The 21315-nt window shown below is 40.7% G+C and overlaps 1 protein-coding gene across 1 annotated transcript in view; it reads right to left on the bottom strand.

The window, feature by feature from the left end:
* Nucleotides 1-1714: 1714 nt before the first annotated feature.
* Nucleotides 1715-21315, bottom strand: part of LOC149837432 (uncharacterized) — a 61251-nt gene continuing 41650 nt past the window's right edge. Inside the window, exons 5-10 of the mRNA XM_090007372.1 lie at nucleotides 8854-9030; nucleotides 5882-6097; nucleotides 3968-5727; nucleotides 3807-3872; nucleotides 2891-2960; nucleotides 1715-2774 (exon numbers count right to left, since the gene is read on the bottom strand). Of these exons, the coding sequence (XP_089863498.1) occupies nucleotides 2085-2774; nucleotides 2891-2960; nucleotides 3807-3872; nucleotides 3968-5727; nucleotides 5882-6097; nucleotides 8854-9030 (2979 nt within the window). The 3' untranslated portion in view covers nucleotides 1715-2084. The remainder of the gene's footprint in view (nucleotides 2775-2890; nucleotides 2961-3806; nucleotides 3873-3967; nucleotides 5728-5881; nucleotides 6098-8853; nucleotides 9031-21315) is intronic.

Here is a 21315-nt window from a genome sequence, read left to right as displayed (position 1 = left end):
CAGGTAGCTATGTCTCCTGCCTCACTGACTACTCGATAGATGGGAGACAAGATTTTGAACACTACATTTTCAACATTTTGTGCAATAACTTTTTTTCTCACTGCCTCTGCAAATTAATGTTGCATTTTCATGCAATATATCAACTATCCATACTTTTGGCCACAAAACCGGTTCCCTTTCTATCAACATGTCAACCCTCTTTTGTATTCTATAGTAGAATGAATCACTTGTTGCTTTGTTTGCTCTATTCTTTCAAAAGGTATTGGTGTTGGTGGTGTTGCCTCCATGACAGTCTCTTTCTAATAAATAACTGAATAATTTCTCAAAAAAAATAAAATTGAGCATAGAGGTAAACAGGCAAGCTAAGGAGAAATGAAATAGATTATTGAAATATGCTATTTCACATAAAATCGAATTACAAGAAACAAACAACATAGGCTATTGAAAATACAAAAATAACTTAAAAATCATGCAAGTATTTTCTAGTCATCTTTATAATACAAGATAAACAACATATAAATAATCAAATTTGAGAATAAAGGCATATCAAATTAATGAAAATAAATGAGTAAAGGAGACTCATGAAAATAAATTAAACAAAAAAATAAAATAAACTACTGAACATGCAAACATAACTTGAGAACCATGCAATTAATTTACAAAATAAGTGATTCATTCTAATGTTTCAAAAAATAATTGATTCAAGACATTCAAAAAGTCAACGATGATGTGCTATCATGCAATGAAGATAAAGCAATCATTGGAGATTCATCGAAAAGTCATCAAAAAATATTGCCAGGGCAATAGCGCGAGGACCACAAAAATCTTAATTTTATACAAAAATAACTCTCAAATGCAAAATAGACCTTTTGAACATGCAAAGCATCACATTTAATGAGCATATAAAGGTTCACACATTTTGAGGACATTCGTAAAAATGATTTACGAAAGTCATAAAATAGTCACGGATATAAGTATTTAGCTAAAAGAGGTTCACACATTTTGATGTCATTCACAAAAATGATTTGTGAAGGTCATACAATAGTTGCAAACGTATTTAGTTAAAAAAAAATTAGGAACATTCGCACAAATTATTTGCGAAAGTAACACTATATTTGTAAACATAAGTATTTAGTTAAAGGAGGTTCGCAATTTTTTTGGACATTTACAAAAATTATTTGTGAAGGTTGTATTGTATTTACGAATGTACTCCAAAAAATATAATTAAAGAACATTCATACAATTTGAAGTCATTCACACAAATTATTTGCGAAGGTTGTACTATATTTGTGAATATGTCGGAAAACATAATTAAAGAAGGTTCACACCGTTTGGAGACATTCACAAAAATTATTTGCAAAAAATGCACTTTGAGAAATATAGTTAAAAGAGGTTTGCATAGTTTGAAGACATTCACACATTATTTGTGATCAAAAACTATAATTAAAGAAAGCTCCCACAATTTGAGAACATTTGCACAAATTATTTACGAATGTGTCACTATATTTATGAACTTGCATTGGGAAATATAATTAAAGGAGTTTCGCACATTTTGAGTGATTCACAAAAATGATTTGCGACAATCATACAATATTTACGAAGGGGCAAAAATATCCAATAAAAATCAAGAATCGAACATTTTGGATATAAGAGAATTTTGTCAAATTGTGAGGCATTTCAAAGAACGTGCCATTTTGCAAGGACAGTATGGTCATTTTCTGAAATAAGTAAACCCAAATAAGAGAAATGCCACTATTTCAAATATAACTTCAACATAAAAATAGAAGCATACATTTACAAACATATATACAGAAGGATATTACACTTTGAATTCCTTTTGTCAGGGCCATCTTTTCTAAATCAAAACTAACGATCAGATTTGGGTATTTTGGCACCTGAGCAGCACAGAAAGGCAGAATTGGGATCTCACCTCAGAGTAAGGATCATGTAGGTTAAGGTGAGGCAAGCAAACCTCTTACCTTGTCTAAAAGATGACTAACTCTGGTAGAATGGATCCAAGTTGGAAGCTTCATGCCTGAACTGAAGTGAACCCAAACTAATAATACATACTTTTGAAGTTCAGCTTAACTTGCCACCCGAAGCTTCTGTAGAATGGCATCCACATTCAGAGGCCCCTCACTATCTTGTGACTCCTCGTTCCCTTGGCTGAAGTCCATCTTTGTATAAGTTTTCACCCCAGGGCCATGACCCGTGCAATCCCTTCCTCTCCCTTGCTGCAACCTCTTCACCTCCCTCTGATGTTCAGTCAGCTCCATCATCTTCCTCTTCAAGCCCAAAGAGGACGCTTTGATGAATTTGACATCCTTATCGTCTTTCATGAATGAGACTCTCTTGGAGTTCTGCTTCTGTGTGGCCTTCACTGTCAACCACTGGGGACCATTCAAATTTTCATCAACATCAAACCCATTATGGATCTTTGAAAGGTGCAGTTTTCCACTGCGTGACAGCTTACATAGCGCTGGAAGCAAGCAGCTAGGATAAGAGAGTGAGGCCATTTTGGCATAAGTTTTATTCCAAAATGATATTGTGGCATTAGCAATGGGCATATGCGGATGACCAAGAGTTGCTTCCAAAAGAGGTGCTTGTAAGTCGAGAAATGAAGAATCATAAATAAGAGGAGGCTGACTCCTCCCCATGCAATCCAGCAGTTGGGTCCACATGTTTGCTATCTGTGATACAAGACTTTGGTCCTGAATATCTGTCAGTTGGACATGGAAAGAAGAAAGCCATTGTACTAATGTCTTGGGAATGATCTATTAAAAAAGAAAGCTGTTAGATAACTGATTCTGACCTGTTCTCTGCTACAACTCAATTAAGAGAGCATTGATAAAGAACTGAACTATGGTTTGATATGAATTTTCACACTTACCTCCATAAACAAAAGAATGTCGTCTTTTGTCTTAAAACAGCTCAAAAGATTGGCTATAGCCGCAAAAACCCTATGAAACATGAATTCCAACCACACAATTTAGTTACAAAATAATTGCAATTCTGCAAAGCAAGGGATGTTGGAAAAAGCAAATGTAAGATGAGGAATTGCCTTATTATGGATAATGAACAAGAGAAACTCACAAAGCAAAAATTTATTAGCAATTATAGGTTGTGGTTTGGGCAAGAGCCATAAGGGTTTCTCTTGACCTTTCTCAAGTATGCCATGTCAGTGTTACATCACATGCCATGACAAGAGCAAGTCATTTGGAAGTGCATGTGTTTTGATGTCATAGCATCAAATTTCACTGAAGGCAAACACAAGGCAAGTTGAATACCGTCAATGCTGTATCAAAGGTGCCCGTGTCACCCAGTGGCTGCTTGCCTTTGTAGTTTGGCCATGGCATTCAGACTATGTACACACCACCAGACAACAGATGCTATAGTATCTTTTGTCTCGAACACAAACAGACCCTCCAGAAATACTATACAAAATAAGATAATAATCATAGCATTACCCCCTAGAAACAATATCTTCTTATAGTATCTTCTGTCTCGGAGGTACCTGCGTTGATACCCTGTGGGTCCATTGTCTTTGTCAGTTGTTATCAGGATACCATAAAGAAAACTGAAAAACAACTTTTCGCTTAAACCAAGTTCAAGAAAAAGAAAACATTGAACACTTCTTCCCTGGTTATCTTTATGGTCAGGATAAACACATTGGTGAATAGTTAATGTTCACAAGTTCTAATGGATTTTAGCAAGTTCACCAGTTAATTTGACCCTAACAATTCTTGAAATACCATGGTGGTGGCTGGCATGAGAGAGAGAGAGAGAGAGATGAAAAGATCAATTACCTGGAAATAGTAGAATGATCAAACTTTTGATTTGTCTTCACAAACATTAGAGACAGCTGCAAGAATCTACAGAAAATAAACATGAGAAATTATGAACCAGAGACGACCACCAAATGTAGCTGAAATTGAAATTTTAAGGTCAGGTTCCAAATCCCACACACCTTGCAACAAGTTCCAGAGCGTTCCTGATATGATCATTGCATTGATCAAGACATTTGCTTACAGCTCCAGATACCCACATCCGGTTCAACAAATGAATAGCAGTCTCACCAAATACCAAAATAAAAGTGAAATTTTGGAGCTTCAGATCCGTTTCATCTCTTCCATTAACTATGTCAATCAATTTCTGACACAAATCTTCTGAAAATCTATGAATCTTGTTGCATCTTGTAACATGATTTGTAGAATCATAAAGAGATCTCCATATGTCAATAACAAGCTCAAATTCATGCTTCTTTTGAATATTAGGCACACGTGGGCCTGTTCTCCCGTCATCATCCATGGTCATCAATAAACTTGGTGAAGAGCAGCACACCTCCAAAGGGTAGCATAGGAAGTAACATACCACTAAACAAGAACTTGGTTCTGTTGCCAGAGAAGTTAAGGCATCTACTTTATTAAACTCTTCCTTCAGGGATTTTGCAAATATTCTCCAGATCTTCAGCCGGTATAGTCCATCCGGTATAGGTTTAAACATATAAAAATATAATATTTCAACAACAGCATGCAAATTTTGCATAGGATCAGATACAGAGAACACAATCCGTGAAAATTTCTCCATCCCAAGGAATAGGGTGTCGTCTGTAATAGTTGAAATAAAGTTAGCAGCGGCAATGAGATAAAGCAGTGTGCAGAAAGACATGGGAGAAATGGTATCCATACACATCAGCAAACTGATACCAGTCAACCTGGGCCTGACATCTAGAATTGCATCTGCAGATTGCAAGTCATTAATCTGTTTGATGTCTAAATGAAAGTCAAAGAGCGGAGAGGCTAATATTGAATGTGGTAATTCCTCTGTTACACTTTCCAACAGCTGGAGGGTAGTATAATGCAATTCTTGATGGCAAATGTTTATGAATTTCTGCGTAACATCCACATACCAGTCCTTCACGAACATTATAATCATATTTAGAGATGACAGCAGGACAGAGCTGAATGGTTGTGATTGTTGTTTGAATTTAATCTTTACTCCCTTAAGTACAGAACTGAAAAGCCGCAAAACAGCAATAGAAACCATTTTACCAACTTCAGAGGATGCATTCTGTTGCAAGCCTTTTGTTGCAATGAACTGAATCATTTTTATGTTGAAATCTACCCTCTTGAGATCCCAAGGTATCCATTTGATTGAATAATCTTTCCATGAGTTTGGATCAGTAGAACTAATGGTAAATTGGTGTAAAGCAGTTCCTGGAACCAGAACAGTTGAATGTTCCTTGTCATTTACATCTTGTTCCTTAACTTCTGACAAGATAAAGTCATCAAACATATCTATGCATGACTTCCATATGCAGCGGTTTTTTTTATCAGGTCCCCTTTGGAAGACTGTAGAAAGCATTGGCTCCAGCACCAGAGAGATAATGGAGGGGTGGTTCACAAAAAGATCAAGCTTATGTAACAAGTAAAACCATGTTTTTATACTTGATAAACGTACAGTTATGTTGCACCCACTTGACATGACTCCAACTAAGGGTTTCATTAGGAGCTTTATGCTTTTGTAAAAGCTAGAAACTTGTGTCTGACGATCGCTAGTTGATTCTTCAGATGATGCATGTTTCTCTTTCGGAACATCACTAAGTCGATGTGCATGTTCAGGTGTTGCATGTTTCTCTTGTAGAACAACACTAAGTTGATGCACTTGTTCCTCTGTGGATGGCACATGAAAATGCATAAATACATCAATCAAAGCTTCCCATGCGACCTGTTTGCATTAGAATGAATAAATGAATACATCAATGATCCAGTAAACATACTGATATACATATCAACTGCCAAATTACAGTCATTATGACAGCCCACAATGCAGTTCCAAGTCAACAGTTCCTTTGTAAATGAATTAAGCTTTGATAGAATACCTGTGAAGCAATCTGGACTTGTGGATCAGTATCAGAAAAGGTCTTCTCAGGTATCTTAAGCATTTGGTTAAGTAGAAGCCTGTGTTTTATAGCACAACATCCAAGTAACCGAATGAGCCATCCCCAAGCTTGGATTGCATGAACCTTGCATCCAGGGTGCTGCAACAGTTCATCTAACTGAGGAAGCAATTTTTGTTTGATATCTGCTCTGACTACCTGTTCAATCAAGTATTAGAGGAAGAGAGGATATAAAAGGAAAACAAAGGATAACTAGATTTTGTAGCAAAAAGCAATCCACTAATACTAAAAAAGGAATACATCATCCAGTTTACATGGTTTTATTTCAAAGAAGAAATGCCAAAGTGCTCATAATCAATAATTTCTGTTTATCAAGGAAAAATTTTAAAAGTCGCTTGTTATTTGTAAGGGCGTACTTACCAACACAAATGTTGAGCTCAAAATTTTATAAGCATTCAGAAAAAATGATCAGCTAAATGGCCCCATAGGGGTCGAGATGGATTTAGTCATTTAGGTTTAGATGATTGATCGTGCCATGCCATTACTAAGGATCCAACACAGCCTAATCTGGTGATTTTACCTGTTTCCAAAGGGTCCCCAATGAGCAGAAGCTCTATGCCCTGTTTGGGTTGAGATGAATATTAGTCATTTAGAATCAGAGGATCGCTCAAGCCATGCCATTTCTAAGGACCTAGAGCAGTGTACTCTGGCAGTTTCACCTGTTTCCAGCAGGTCTCCGATGAGAATCAGATCTATGCCGGTGGGTAACTGCCTCAGTCAGTTACGACCATATGGGAAAAAGAACCCACATGTGGAATTGGATATATTGCCAGATCATACCACACTCATCCTCTCCATGACATGCCAGGCTAACTTGCTCGGACCAGGGTCACGTTCCCTACCATGAACGATGGCAATATAGTTTCTTCAAGATTTGAATTTCAAGCTAGTCAAGAGTCAGGCTCCTCATCTAAATGACCAACCGTAGAGGACAGAAACCTTGTTAGATCTCAGAGCAGTGTGGCCCTACCTGCAAGCATCTGAAGCACCTTTTTGATGAACTGGACCAGAAAATAAACTCTTCATGATGAGATCACACTTTCGAATTCAAACATGTGGTACTGACTGATTTGAGCAAGTTTGAAAATTTTGGGGCGCTACAACTATCTTTTGTATCAGGCAGATGATGAGACTTCATAGTATATTTAATTCACATTTATGGAAACCTTTTGATGCAACAATGGGTTGTTATATGATTTTCTGACTGGTTATTTTCATAATGAACTTCAAGTCATGTTCCTTCTACAGAGAGAGCCAAATCTATCATTTTCACTGAAAAAGAAACTTACAGGGACAAGCAAAAGGAAATCCAATTCTCAAAACCAGAAGAACACACAACATAAAACAAGAAATCGGTATCTCTATGCTTAAAATCATTGCCTTAAGAGAAAAGATGAAAGACAAATGGTACACAAAAGTTCCTGAAGTCAACCAACAACCGTTACAGGATCCATTTCTCAGAATCTACTGGAAACACCTCTTGATAGATTTCAACAATGAGATGAATGAATGGAAGGGAGTGAAAAAGATGATGGTACAAAAAGACAGAAGTGGTGCCTTCCCCTGATGGATATTTTTGCAACATTTGCTTAGGATGGAGGATGAGACACAAAAATTTCTCACAAGAAATTGAAAATTTTCCTACAGAGAAAGGAAGATGAGACGTGATCCTGAGTCTGACCCTCCCTTTACCCTTCTCATATCCCTGTTTCCCCTGCATGCTGTTTCTTATAGTTCACATTATCCTATTCTCACACCTTTTTAAGCTTCAATCTTAGAGTGTGATTGACTTTCCAGCAGTAACAGGATATTTCTGCTAGAAATCATATGCTCTGAATCTGTCAATTCTTCCTCCTGGAAAGAGAAACAGAAGTTGACCAGCCAAGTTTTGGATTTTTAGAACAGCATCAAATGTGCCTTACAGCTAAAGCCTTTACACAAGATCATGATGTTGACTGTGTTAGTACCTTTTCACCATTGCCTGCATGACCACCTTTGTATGCTCACCTGTTTCCTCTAAATCATTGCATTTAGATGAACTTTTACTTGATTTGTGATATCAGTAAAAACTATTAACTAAAGTTACTGAGATGAAGATGAACCATTTAATGGAGTTGGTCACTGTGGGACTCGACTCTGTTTGAAGTACTAACCAGTTCATTGGTATAATGTTAAATCTGTTACATACTCCACAAGAGACCTTAAACACATCTTAAACCAGCCACTGCATAGTGCTGAAATACAGTCATCTTCAATGAATTTTTATACCTATTTAAATCATCACCCTGTGGAGACTTTATAATTTAAAATTAATGAGCACTATACATTCCCTATGCCTTTGCTTCATCGGCACTTTATGTGTTCCAACTAAAAATTAGGAAATAGACAGTTCTAGGGTCTTTTATGTCAAATGGAAGTTCCTAACCATGGAGTTATGCTTATGAAAGTTATGATCATGAAGGCTTTCAAGTACTCTATAGTTCACAGAAAAGTCATTCCACTTGCTGATGTGAATTACACAAATAATGCTGATAGAAAATATTCACTTTTCTGTTCTTCAAATTTTACATGTGAGACAAGAACACACCAGATGAGCATTTACATGGAAAAAAACAAGAAAATAATTACTCCCAACACATTCTTCTAGGGGAAATGATATCTCCATTGCTTATGAAATACACCATGATCGTACTCATGTGACTCCAAAAAGCTGGAAGCTAAATCAATTGAAAACCGGTAAAATTCATACCAAATGATCAGTATATAGTAAAAAATGTCTTATGTAACAGTAAATTACATATGGTCAATCACGAGTAATGGCATTATATCAGAACGATAAACAATTTTATAGTACACTTAAATGGAAGCTTGGGGATCATGCCAACAACCATTACCTTTGAAAGAGCTGGAAGAGGAGGCAATATACATGACTTAATCTTTATAAGGCATCTTATTGACATATCTCTTTCCTTTTTGTCGAAGCTCAAAAGTCTCCTATATATAGGAGGGGCCCACATGTCAGACAGAGTTCTCATTTTGTCACTCATTTGAGTCACCAACTTCACCAAACCCTAGAAATTGTTCAAACAATATGATATTATTCCACACAAATATTTACAGATACATACCAGTAAAGCATTTCATGAGAATCTTCACAATGAAATGAAGCATTTGCAAAATGTAAATACGAGACCACATGACTAAATTTTCAGAATTCAATCCATCAATTATGCAAAAACAGCAAATTCATCAGACTTTTCTAAAATGCAAAGTTTGGATTTTCAGTGTAGTTATATCCTAAATGCTTATTGTTAATATATATACATTGCCGGTCCCAAGCCCGGATAAAGGAGGGTTGCGGTAGGCCAGTGACAGCCAGCATAAAAACTTAGTCATACCCTATGAATATGAACCAATATGAGAATTTCGTTGGGGCGTTCCCTACTGAGCGACGCGTTGTACTCTATAGGCCTGGAGGCAGTGATAAATGGGCAAGGGTTGCTAGGTCGTAGTGACGCGTCACACCGGCGCCTGGGTGTGGTGTCAAATAGGCAAGGGTTCCCTCACTTTGTTGGACGGGTGGGGGTAAAGAAGTTAGTCCAAGACCATAAAATTAGGTTATCCACTTGGAACATAGGGTCTTTAACTGGTAAGTTGGTAGAGTTAGTAAATGTTATGTGTAGGAGAAAGATTGATATTCTATGTCTACAAGAGACCAAATGGGTAGGTGAGAAAGCAAAACTAATAGAACCTTGGGGATATAAGATTTGGTATACAGGAATAAATAGGGATAGGAATGGAGTAGGGATTGTTATGAGTCGTGAGTTTATAGATAATGTAGTTGAGGTCCGTAGGAAGGGTGATAGGATTTTACTTATTAAATTAGTATCAGGTGCGGATATTATTAATATTATTAGTGTTTATGCACCTCAAGTAGGTTTAGATGATTCCATTAAGTGTCAATTTTGGGAAGATTTAGATGGAGTAGTACAAGGGATATCTTATGGAGAAAAGCTTTTCAGCGGCGGTGACCTTAATGGACATGTAGGCATTAGTAGGGATGGATTTGAGAGTATCCATGGAGGCTATGGTATAGGAGAAAGAAACGAAAGTGGTGAAATGATTTTAGATTTTGGTTTGTCCTATGATATGATTTTAGCAAACACTTGGTTTAGGAAGAGGGAGTCTCACCTAGTAACATTTAAAAAGTGGGGTTAATACAAGTCAGATAGATTTTTTCCTACTTAGAAAGAGAGATAGGGGTTGTTGCATCGATTGTAAGGTTATACTGGGAGAAAGTATAGCTACACAACATAGAGTCTTAATTTTAGATCTTAGAATTAGACAATGCCGCAAAAAGGATAGACATAGGATATATCCTAGAATTAAGTGGTGGGCACTGAAAGGAGCTAAACAAGAAATGTTTGTAGAGCAGATAGTTAAGGAAGTTGATTGGTGTCTCGAGGAGGATTCAGAATCAATGTGGAATAAGATAGCGGGTGGCATGAGAAAGGTGGCTAAGGAGGTATTGGGTGAGTCTAAAGGCGGTGCACCGCTGGGTAAGGATACATCATGGTGGAATGAGGATGTCAAATTAGCTATTAAGGTTAAAAGAGAGTGTTATAGAAATCTAAGTCAGAGTCGTGATAATGCAAATTTGGAGAAGTATATGATAGCAAAGAAGGAAGCTAAAAAAGTAGTTCGAAACGCGAGGGATAAGGTATATAAGGAGGTTTATGACAAGTTAGATACCAAAGAGGGCGAGAAGGATATTTATAGGCTTGCAAAGATGAGAGATAGGAAATCGAGGGATCTGGGTATGGTTAGATGTATCAAAGATGAAACACAAAGGGTTTTAGTCAAAGTTGAGGAGATTAAGGAGAGATGGAAAGATTATTTTGATAAGCTATTTAATGGAAGTCATGCTCAGGATCTTGGAGACTTCTCCATTCCTTTTCATGAGATGAATCGTGACTTCATGCGCAAGATTCAAAAGAAAGAAATTGCAGAGGCTTTGAAGAAAATGAAATCAAGAAGGGCAGTCGGCCCAGATGGTATACCTATCGAGACTTGGAAATGCTTGGGAGAGAAAGGTTTAGAATGGTTGAAAAAACTTTTTAACAAGATTTGGCAGACAAATAAGATGCCTAATGAGTGGAGAAAGAGTACTTTGGTGCCTCTATATAAGAATAAGGGTGATATACAAGATTGCACAAACTATCGTGGTATAAAACTCATGAGTCATACTATGAAACTTTGGGAGAGGGTGATTGAGTATAGGTTGAAGAAGGTTGTCATGATATCGAAGAATCAATTTAGTTTTATGCCTGGAAGATCAACTATGAAAGCTATACATCTTCTTAGACAACTTATTGAGAGATATAGAGAGAGGAACAAAGATTTGCATATGGTTTTTATTGATTTGGAGAAGGCATACGATAGAGTACCTAGGGACGTTCTCTGGTGGACAATGATAAAGAAAGGTGTTTCTCTCAAGTACATTAGTATAATTAAAAATATGTATGAAGGAGTAGTAACCAATGTCCGCACTTGTGGAGGGGTGACAACCAATTTTCCTATAACGGTTGGGTTACATCAAGGATCTGCTTTAAGCCATTTTCTATTTGCTATAGTGATGGATGAGCTTACTAGATCAATTCAAGAAAATGTGTCGTGGTGTATGTTGTTTGCTGATGATATTGTTTTGATTGATGAGTCTAGAGTTGGGGTTAATGCTAAGTTAGAATTATAGAGACAGACATTGGAAGCAAGAGGTTTTAAGTTGAATAAGAGTAAGACAGAATATATGGAATGTCGGTTTAGTAAGCAACGAAGTAGTAATGGGAGTGTAGTGAAGCTTGGTGAGCAAGAAATACCGGTGGATGATTGTTTCAAATATTTGGGATCTATCATTCAAAAGTATGGAGAAATTGATGGAGATGTAAATCATAGGATAAAGGTTGGGTGGATGAAATGAAAAAGTGCAACTGAAGTGTTGTGCGGTCGTAGAATGTCATTTCGATTGAAGGGAAAGTTTTATAGGACGACTATTAGGCACGCTTTACTATATGGTACAGAATGTTGGGCTGCCAAGAGACATCATATTCAAAAAATGAGTGTAGTTGAGATGCGTATGCTTAGATGGATGTATGAAAATACAATAAAAGATAAGATTCGAAATAAGGAAATACGTAAGAAGGTAGGCGTTGCACCCATTGAAAATAAGATGAGAGAGAATCGTTTACGGTGGTTTGAACATATTCGGTGAAGGCCTAATGATGCTCCAGTTAGAAGGATGGAGAAATGGGAAAATATATTAGTTAAAAAAGGTCGGGGTAGGCCTAAGAAGACTTGGATGGAGATGATAGGAAAGGATATGAATGCTTTGAACCTCACCGAGGACATGGCCTTGGATAGAAATGATTGGAGGAGAAGGGTTCATGTGGAAGACCCAGAATGATTTTCTTTTTTGGTTCATATCGCCGACCCCAATTGTTTGGGATGAAGGCGTAGTTGTTGTTGTTGTTGTTGTTGTTATATATATATATATTGTATGTTATGTAATAGGTAATGCTCTCTAAGGGCATTTTGGTCTTGTTATTTTCATGTAAATAGTGACTGTCCACTAGGGACAGTATTGTATTTTTGTCTTTATTGTATAGTGTAGGGGGTCTATATGATTGTTGGACTGTTGGGACTGCCTATGGGAAATATGACTGTTAGAACAGTAAATGCCTCTCTAAAATGCCCATCTTGGCTCTATATATAGAGCTTTTCTCCTCTTTGTAAGATAATGCTTCTTTTAAGCATTCATTCTCAATAAGATGAATATTTTTTTATATTTTTGTATTCCTCTATTAAATAATGTAACATAATATGTAATCTCATAGTTTTTTAGTTTTTAGTTTAGTTAGGATTAGGTTAGTCTCCTTAGGTTTTCTTTACTTTTTAGTTTGATTTTGGACATAATGGAACTTTATGCTTTTTTTACCAAAGTCAAAAAGCATAAAGTGAGAGTCATTGGACCCCCAACTGCAATAAACGAAAAAAAAAATTGTTTGGATCGTGTCGGATCCAGATTGAGACCCGACCCGGATCCAAAGAGGGGACAGGCGGTCGGGCACCCCGACCGACTCTCTCGTGCCTTTTAAGGTTATGAGGCAACGGAGGGGAGGGAGGTTCTCGAAACCCCCCTTTCTTCTACGCTCTCCCGACTCTCTCTCCCTCACTGTCTCTCGTTCTCTCTTCCCTTCGACGACGACGCCACTTGCGACCTCCCTCTGACGTCGCCGTTGCCGGCCATCTCCTTCCCTCTCTCTGCTGCGAAGTCGCCGGCGACCCACCGCCACCACCTTTCGCTCTGGTGACCCCAGGTACGCATCCACCTCCCCTCTTTTCCCTTCCTTTCGCCTCCTCTTCTTCTTCTCCATGAGAGATCGACCGACAGGGGGTAGAGCCCCCTGTCGTCGCCTCTCATCGACAGGGGGTTACCCCCCTGCCTTTCTCAAGATCGGCCGGCAGGGGGGCTGAGCCCCCTGTCTCTCTTTGGGGTCGACTGACAGGGGGGCAGAGCCCCCTGTCGTCGCCATTCGTCAGCAGGGGGCTCCGTGTCCTGTCACTTGCTGTGTCGACAGGGGGCTTTGCTCCCCCTGTCCCTCTTGTTTCGTCGGCAGCGAGCGAAGCTCCCTATGTCGGCCCTCCTTTTCGACAGAGGCTTCTGCCCCCTGCCTTTTGTGGATTTCTCGGCAGGGGCGGAGCCCCTGCCTCTTCATGGTTCTTCCGGCAGAGGAGGGGCTCGCCCCCCCTCCTCTCTGTTCCCTCTGTTCGGCAGGGGAGGGGCACGACCCCTCCCTGCTTCTGTTACGGCAGGGGAGGGGTCGAGACCCTCCTCCCTGCTCCCTGCATCCCCTTGTGGCAGGGGAGGGGCTGAGCCCCTCCTTGCTCCCTACCATGGCAGGGGAGGGGTTGAGCCCCCTACCTGCTTCGTGTTATGACAGGGGAGGGGCTGAGCCCCCTCCCTGTTCTTTGTGTTGACAAAGGAGGGGGTCGAGCCCCTCCCTGATTCTTGTTACGGCAAGGGAGGGGCTGAGCCCCCTCCCTGCTCTTTGTTTTGATAGGGGAGGGGGTCGAGCTCCTCCCTGCTCCTTGTTGCGACAGGAGAGGGTGTCGAGCCCTCCCTGTGCCTCTTTTCTCGTTAGGCAGGGGCATCGCCCCTGCCTTCGCTGTTTTTCGGCAGGCCGGGGCAATCCCTCGCCTCGCTTTTCCCTGGCATCAGACGGGCCTCCGTTCGTTGTTGACAGGCAGGGGCTTTGACCCTGCTTCTCTTCTACTTTGTCAGGCAGGAGCGCAACCCTGTCTGCCCTCGCTTTATGAGGGCAGGGGTGCAACACCCTGCCTCCTCAGAGTCCCCCGATGGCAAGTCAGCAGGGGCTCGCAGCCCCTACTTCTTGCGCTCATAGCAGGTGCGCATGTGCACGATGCCCCTGCCTCTGCTTCCTTTATGTCAGGATGACGGCGGTGCCCCTGACCTTCTATTTTGGTGTTAGCTTGCTAAGATCGTCACTTTTGCAGCTCGTACTCTGCGACCCAAATCGTCCATCGCTTACACTCGCAGACGTCAGCAAGCTTGCAACTCTCAAAGGTAAGGGAAGATTGCACAGAAGACTTGGACAATTGAATTAAGTTCAATTAACTAAAAAAGGGACCATTAAATAAATATATATATATATAGAAATATATATATATATTTATACGAGTACACATTTAACTCAAGGACGCGGTTTCGCGATCCTTGTCCTTTACTTTGCCGCCGCGCATCGCGCAAAGGTTTTGCGTTGCACTCCTGTTTACAGCCTTTACTTTGTCGTTGCGCATCACGCAAAGGTTCTGTGTTGCAGTCCTGCTTATAGTTCCTTTACTTTGCCGTTGCGCATCGCGCAAAGGTTCTGTGTTGCACTCCTGCTTACACTTTTTACTTACCGTTGCGCGTTGTGCCGAGGGTTTGCGTTGCACTTCTGCTTACCGCCTTTACTTTGTCGTCGCGCTTTGCGCCTAGGCTCTTGCTTTTGCATACGTGTTGGTATTGCCTTGCTATTACAGATGACGTGCAGGTTCTTACTCTTTGTGTATGCCTTAAAGGCATCCTCGTGGAGGATGCAAGAGGCATTTACCACTCTCCCTCTTGCGACAAGAGTTCAGTCGGGAGCGAGCGACACATCCTCGTCTAAGGAGAGGGATACCTCGCAAGGATCCTGGCTCTTCGTGTGCACAGTCCTGCAGAGTCGACTTGAGATTTTAGGGAGCTACGCAAAAGCATCAAAGACTGCTCCAAATCGAAGCAATTGGAAGGATGTGATTGGCTGGTTCTACTCGCCTTTTTGGCATATCTCGAGTGATCCCGAATTGGGGGTTCGAGCGAACTTCTTAGCGGGTGTTCTGTTGAGAAACCTGTATCCCGTCTATCGAGGCCGGTATCGAGTCATGCGAAACATGTAAATACCCCGATAGCGGATGTGATTCGAGATAATCACATGTATAATGTTGGCACAAGGTACTGTTGTTTCAAAAGATAAAGTAAATGTGATAAACTTTACATCTTTGTGAAACACTCCTGTTTGAGGCTTCTATTGAGGAGCTATACCCCCTTCATCCTAGAGTACTTGTAGTCGTGTACGACACGTCTAGTACTGCGATGATCGGATGAGACGGTCGTGCGACCTCGAACAATGCTAAATGAAAAATGTTGTAATCACATAAATGGCCTCACATTCGCCTTAACAGGCAAGATGCTCGAGTGGTTTAAAGACCACAACATAGGATGGGTCGTTAGTTAAGCAACCCCTAACGCACTCATTCGCTTCTGGTTGTCTGTCAAGGGAGAGGACAGAGCGGTACAAAACTCCAATGGACAGGTTGTTAACAACCACCCCACGGGCAATGATCCGGCCTCCCCAGTCATTGGAGTTAAGGGGAAAGGGGCTACACAAGTTAGCTCAACACTTCTGCAGAAGTTGGATGCATCCGTGGCACTGCTTTTCAGCCTCTGGGGAATCCTCTCTCGGCTAAAGTCGTCCCCTTTGGAGCGAACTCAACTAGCTATTCGGGTTATTGAAAATACATAGAATAACAGACGCCCGAACTAGTCTCAGTTGTTTCTACGTTTTGCCTGCGCGTACCCGCAGGCCAGTAATATCGAAACATAAAGTTTGTTCACACTGGTCGGTTGCTTGCTTGCTCGGTAGTTGAGTATGCTACTCGTTGAGCTGTGCACGCCTGTCAAGGCATTACTCTAGTTGGTTAAACTGCTTACGCAGTTCTTTGCGGAGTAATAAGGAGCTTCTCATACTAGTTAAATGCTTATAATAATAGCATTATATTAGTTGCTACATATTAGCATGTGACTTGCTTTATCCCTTGGTCGAACTGTTTGGTGCTTATTGTAGCGTAGCACTTGTTGGCTTGCATCTCTTATGATTGATGTGATTGCATACAGCTCGTAATCTACGAACTGGTGGCAACTAGGATTGATGTGGCCGCTTGTCTTATAAGCTGCTTACATATTGTGATATCACTGTTGCCGTATGATTGCTTATGAATGGCTTGTGATGCAATGGTTTATGCCTTACGATTAATTTAATTACTTGCTGATGGACTGAGCCATTTTATGGTAATTGTATGTTTTACGAGCATTGTTATGAGTGCTCGTCTTATTCAGCTGTTTTGTTTGGCTGACGGGTAGAGTTAGTTACTCTTCGCCCATAGAATCAACTGGATTGCCATATCTGCGTGTTCTCATGTGTCGTTTATGCATGCTTTGAGGTCCTATTTGAGGATTGTAATGTTCCTCGTGGCAATAACACGATGCGTAGGACTATATGCTTCTATGTGAAGTGATACGATGCATATTGCTGATATGCATGCTTGTGCCCATATTGTGGCTACTGACCCCGAGGCGGTCAATGGTTCAGAGCAGTCGATTAATGATGCATGTATCACTGAGTAGGGTGTTTGTTGAGGACCTGATCTCCAAAGGATTATCTGTGAGGGTGTGTATGATCAAGACCAGGTACCCGGCTAGAGTGGTAGATTCTCTATGAGGATGTACACTGTCCACGAACGGGTAGCTGCAAAGGCGGTGAACTCCTGTGAAGAAGTGTATGGTCCAAGACCAGGTATACCATCTAGGGTGGAATTCCTTGTGAGGTTATACATTTCCCAGACCAGGTGATCCAGCGTTGATCTTGTTGTTTGTATTAGTGGCTATTGACCCGGAGAACGGTTATTTGTGTTGATGCGTGTATCGCAATGATTTTCATTGGATATGTCATTTACTGGGGACCGGCTTCCCAAAGGTTTCGCTGTGAGGTTATATATTTCCCAGATCAGGTGACCCGGCTAAAGTGGGAGATCTCTGTGAGGATGTACACTGTCCACGAGCGGGTAGCCGCAAAGACGGTGAACTCCTGTGAGGAAGTGTAGGGTCCAAGATCAGGTGTACCCTCTAGGGCGGTAATTCCTTGTCCGGTCGTATATCTCTCGGACCGAACGATCCGACGTGGATCTTGTGTTTTTGCTTACCATAAAAAGTTATGGTGAGTTGTGATGCTCTTCTGAGATTGTTTGAGACAGCCAGTTATAAATTTATAGCTTCGGCTTTCTGTTTTAGCATGATAATATGTAGGACTCAGATGTGAGAATCAGACGTTAGCGATTTGAGTTAGTGATCATGTTTTGGACCTTCTACAGAAGGGTGAGCTTTTCGAAGAAAGTATGACGCCTTAGTGAGTCATAACAAGTGACAGTTGACCGCGTAAGGTTTTGAGAGATGAGAATAGATTAAGGTTGTTCAGGACAAAGCATTTGTTAGAAGTAGTGAGTGACAAACGATGTCCTGTTGGTGATTAGATGCAGAGACCTCGTTCTAGGAATGAGAACAAGCTTGTTGCATAGTAGTTCACAGCTTACGATCAAATGGATCGTATGTTGCGTTGGTCAGTTGCACTGCTTACTTGCTTTGAATTGCTTGTTTTGAACTGCTTACTGTTTGCACTACTTACGCATTTGCACTGCTGACTCGCTTGCACTACTTACTCGCTCGCACTACTTATTTGCTTGTACTACTTACGTGTTTGCACTATTCACCTGCTTGCATTGCTTACTTGTTTAACTGCATATCTGCTTTAAACAATGTAACCTACTGAATTAAATGTACTTAATTCAGTTTTTTTTAGTCTCTCTTGTGCGCCTACTAGTTTTTCGCGAAACTAACCCATTCTATGGGTACAGGTGATGATAAGTTACACTACGGGCGATGGCGCGATTGCAAGATGGCTTCAAGACTTCTTTTTCCTGCTCTTAGCTCGCGTCCTGGACGCTTTGGGTTTGTATCGGATTTCCCTTAGGATACCCGAATTTTATGAGTTTTGGTTCTTTTAGCTAACGTGCCCAAAGTTGTCAACTTGCCTTCTGATTTAACAAAAGAAGAATCTTCCGTTGATTTCATAAACAAACTCTGAAGGAAAGAGATATTTCTAGTCTCTTGCCTGTTTTTCTAAAAAGGTTCGCAAGTTTGAAATTTGGGGTGTTACACCAACGGCTCCCTCCTTTCTTCTCCCTCATGTATTATAAATATGGGGTATCGCCCCCTTGTAATCTAAGCTTTTGAAGGGTGTTTTACCCATTCAATAAATACATATTTTTCTCTCTCTCTCTTGTATACTTTTTTCGGGTATTGTTGTATGAATCCTTGTGATTCTTGTGTTAGATCCGACAAGTAATAAGAACTATTTTAGATTCAACAGTAATGTGAGCAGGATAACTTTTGTTTCAATATTAGTTGGTCATGCGGGTACGCACAAAGCACGACACGCATAAACAATTGAGACAAATCCGGGGGTTTATTATGCCATGTATTTTTTATACCCCGGTTAGCTAGCTGAGTCCGCTTCTAAGGAGACGGCCAATGACCGAGAGAGAATTCCCCAAAGGCCACTTGTTCAAAGGATGCATCCAACTTATGCATAAGTCTATGAGATCTACCACGTAGGATAATTTTTAGTACTCTTGTCCCCTAACTTCGATGACTGGGGACACCGAGTCATTTGCCCGAGAGGTGGTTGTTAACAACCTGTTCATCGAAGTTTTGTATCAATTCATCCTCTCTTGATGAAAACAGCGGGTTGAATGGGTATGTCAAGTGTTGTTTACTGAAGACTCATTCTATATGCTCTGGTCTCTCGACCCACTCTTGTCTGTGAAGGTGAAACATCAACAACGTGCCATTGCACGCTCGAGGTAATCATAGATCTTTCATCCTATTCATCGAAGTACGGAACGTACCTGTCTAAAAGTACAACCACAATAAGATGGGTCAACTTACTTGTGAAGGTGAAAACATCGCCATTATGTGATTTCAATCATGTGCCATTGCACGTTCGAGGTAATCATAGACCTCTCATACTACTCATCGTAGTACGCAATGTACATGTCTAAAAGTACAACCACGATGAGAGTGGTCAACTTATTGAGGGTGAAAACATCACCATTATGTAATTTCAATCACGTGCCATTGCACGTTTGAGGTAATCCTAGACCTTTCATCCTACTCATCGCAGTACGCAACGTACCTGTCTAAAAATGCGTAAGCAGAGTACGAGGTACAAAAATACACAAAATAAATGAGTAAGCAATGCATGAGGTTCAAAACCATACCTCGGTTAAATAATTGCGTAAACAAGTAAATGCGTAAAGCAAATAACCGGTACACTAAAGCACGACAGCAAAAGTAAAGACAGAAAGTAAATGCGAAAGTAAAAGCCTGGGCACATAAAGCGCAGCGGCAAAGTAAAGAAAAGACAGAAAGTAAATGCAAAAGTAAAAGCCTAGGCACGTAAAGTGTGGCGGCAAAGTAATGACAGAAAAGTAAAGACAGAAAGTAAATGCAAAAGTAAAAGCCTGGGCACATAAAGCACGGCGGCAAAAGAAAGCAATAAAGACAAAAAAGTAAAAAAGACAAGGATCGCGAAACCGCGTTCTTAAGTTAAAGGCGTACGTATATAGATATACATATACATATATACATTGTCCTTTGTCCTTTCATTTTTATTTTAATTGCATTTAGTTTAATTCGTCCACTATCAGTTCTTTTTCTTTTTCTTTTTCTTTTTCTTTTTCTTTTTCTTTTTCTTTTTCTTTTTTATTTTTAACAGCTTTATTTTAGTTCGTCCATTATCCTTTTCGTAAACTTTCCCCTACCTTGGGGAGTCGCAGGGTTATGCACGTCTTCGAGTGTAAGTGATGAATGTCTCAGGTCGCGAGACGCGAGCAGGATCCGTTGTGCAAGCTGCGAAAAAGAAAAAGTGAATATTCAAACAATTATTTGATAAAGAATCGTGGGGGCAGGGCAAGCCCAGCTGCCCCGACCGAGAAGTGTGGCAAAGGTGGGCTCGGCTTGGGGCCCAAACCCAGCCCTGCTAGGAGGCAACTAAGGAGGGGTGGGGCTCGGCTGTCAGGCCGAGCCCGACCCTCAGTTGCAGGGAGGCAAACAGCGAGGGAGGCAGGACCTCCCTTCCGTCCGCCGAAAGGGCACGAAGGCAGGGGTGAGGCCCCTGCCTGTCAACCGCGAAGAGGGAGGTAGGGGGTTTCACCCTTGCCTGTCGGAAAAGAAAAGGTGGAGGCAGGGGCGAGCCCCTGCCTTCCAGGTGAAAGGGTCCTGACAGAGGTTTCGCCCCTGCCGACCGAATTCCCTAGAGGCAGAGGCAGAGGCGCAGCCCCTGCCTATCGGCTATGCGCAGGCAGCAAGGGGAAATGCCCCTGCCAGCCTGTCAGAAAAACGAGGCAGGGGCAAAGGCCCCTGCCGACAAACCCAATACAGGCGGCAGGGGGCGCGTCACAACACCTCTAGCATAATATAATAACAGCATGTACGAGACTAGGATCCATGATCCAACACATCAAGTCTCAATAATTATAACAAGTTTGCACTGCATGCAAGAATGCCTCTAGCATATTCTTGCATGTGTTACAATCTGGGCATGTCCTTTATTGGACATAATTTGGTAAGATTTGACACTATGAATGATGCAGGGGATTCTTTTGCATGTGTAACCAAGGTTGTAAAATGTGTACCTACCATAACCCATATCCTAATTGTAAAAAAAGTATTGAATTACCCTAAAAATTTTAAATTGTATAACATTGTCTTAAAAAATTAAAAAGAATCATATAACAGTGATTATGAATGAAGCTAAAGAAAATGCAGTAAAAGACTGAGTGGTGTCGACAAACACAATTATAAAGAACTGAAAATACATTTTAACATTCACTCAATCTAAAAGATCATAATTCATGAAAGATAA

Source organism: Nuphar pumila, chromosome 5 (assembly GCF_984573655.1).
Source record: "Nuphar pumila chromosome 5, dmNupPumi1.hap1.1, whole genome shotgun sequence".
Lineage (NCBI taxonomy): Eukaryota > Viridiplantae > Streptophyta > Magnoliopsida > Nymphaeales > Nymphaeaceae > Nuphar > Nuphar pumila.
This window is presented reverse-complemented; position numbering and strand designations above follow the sequence as displayed.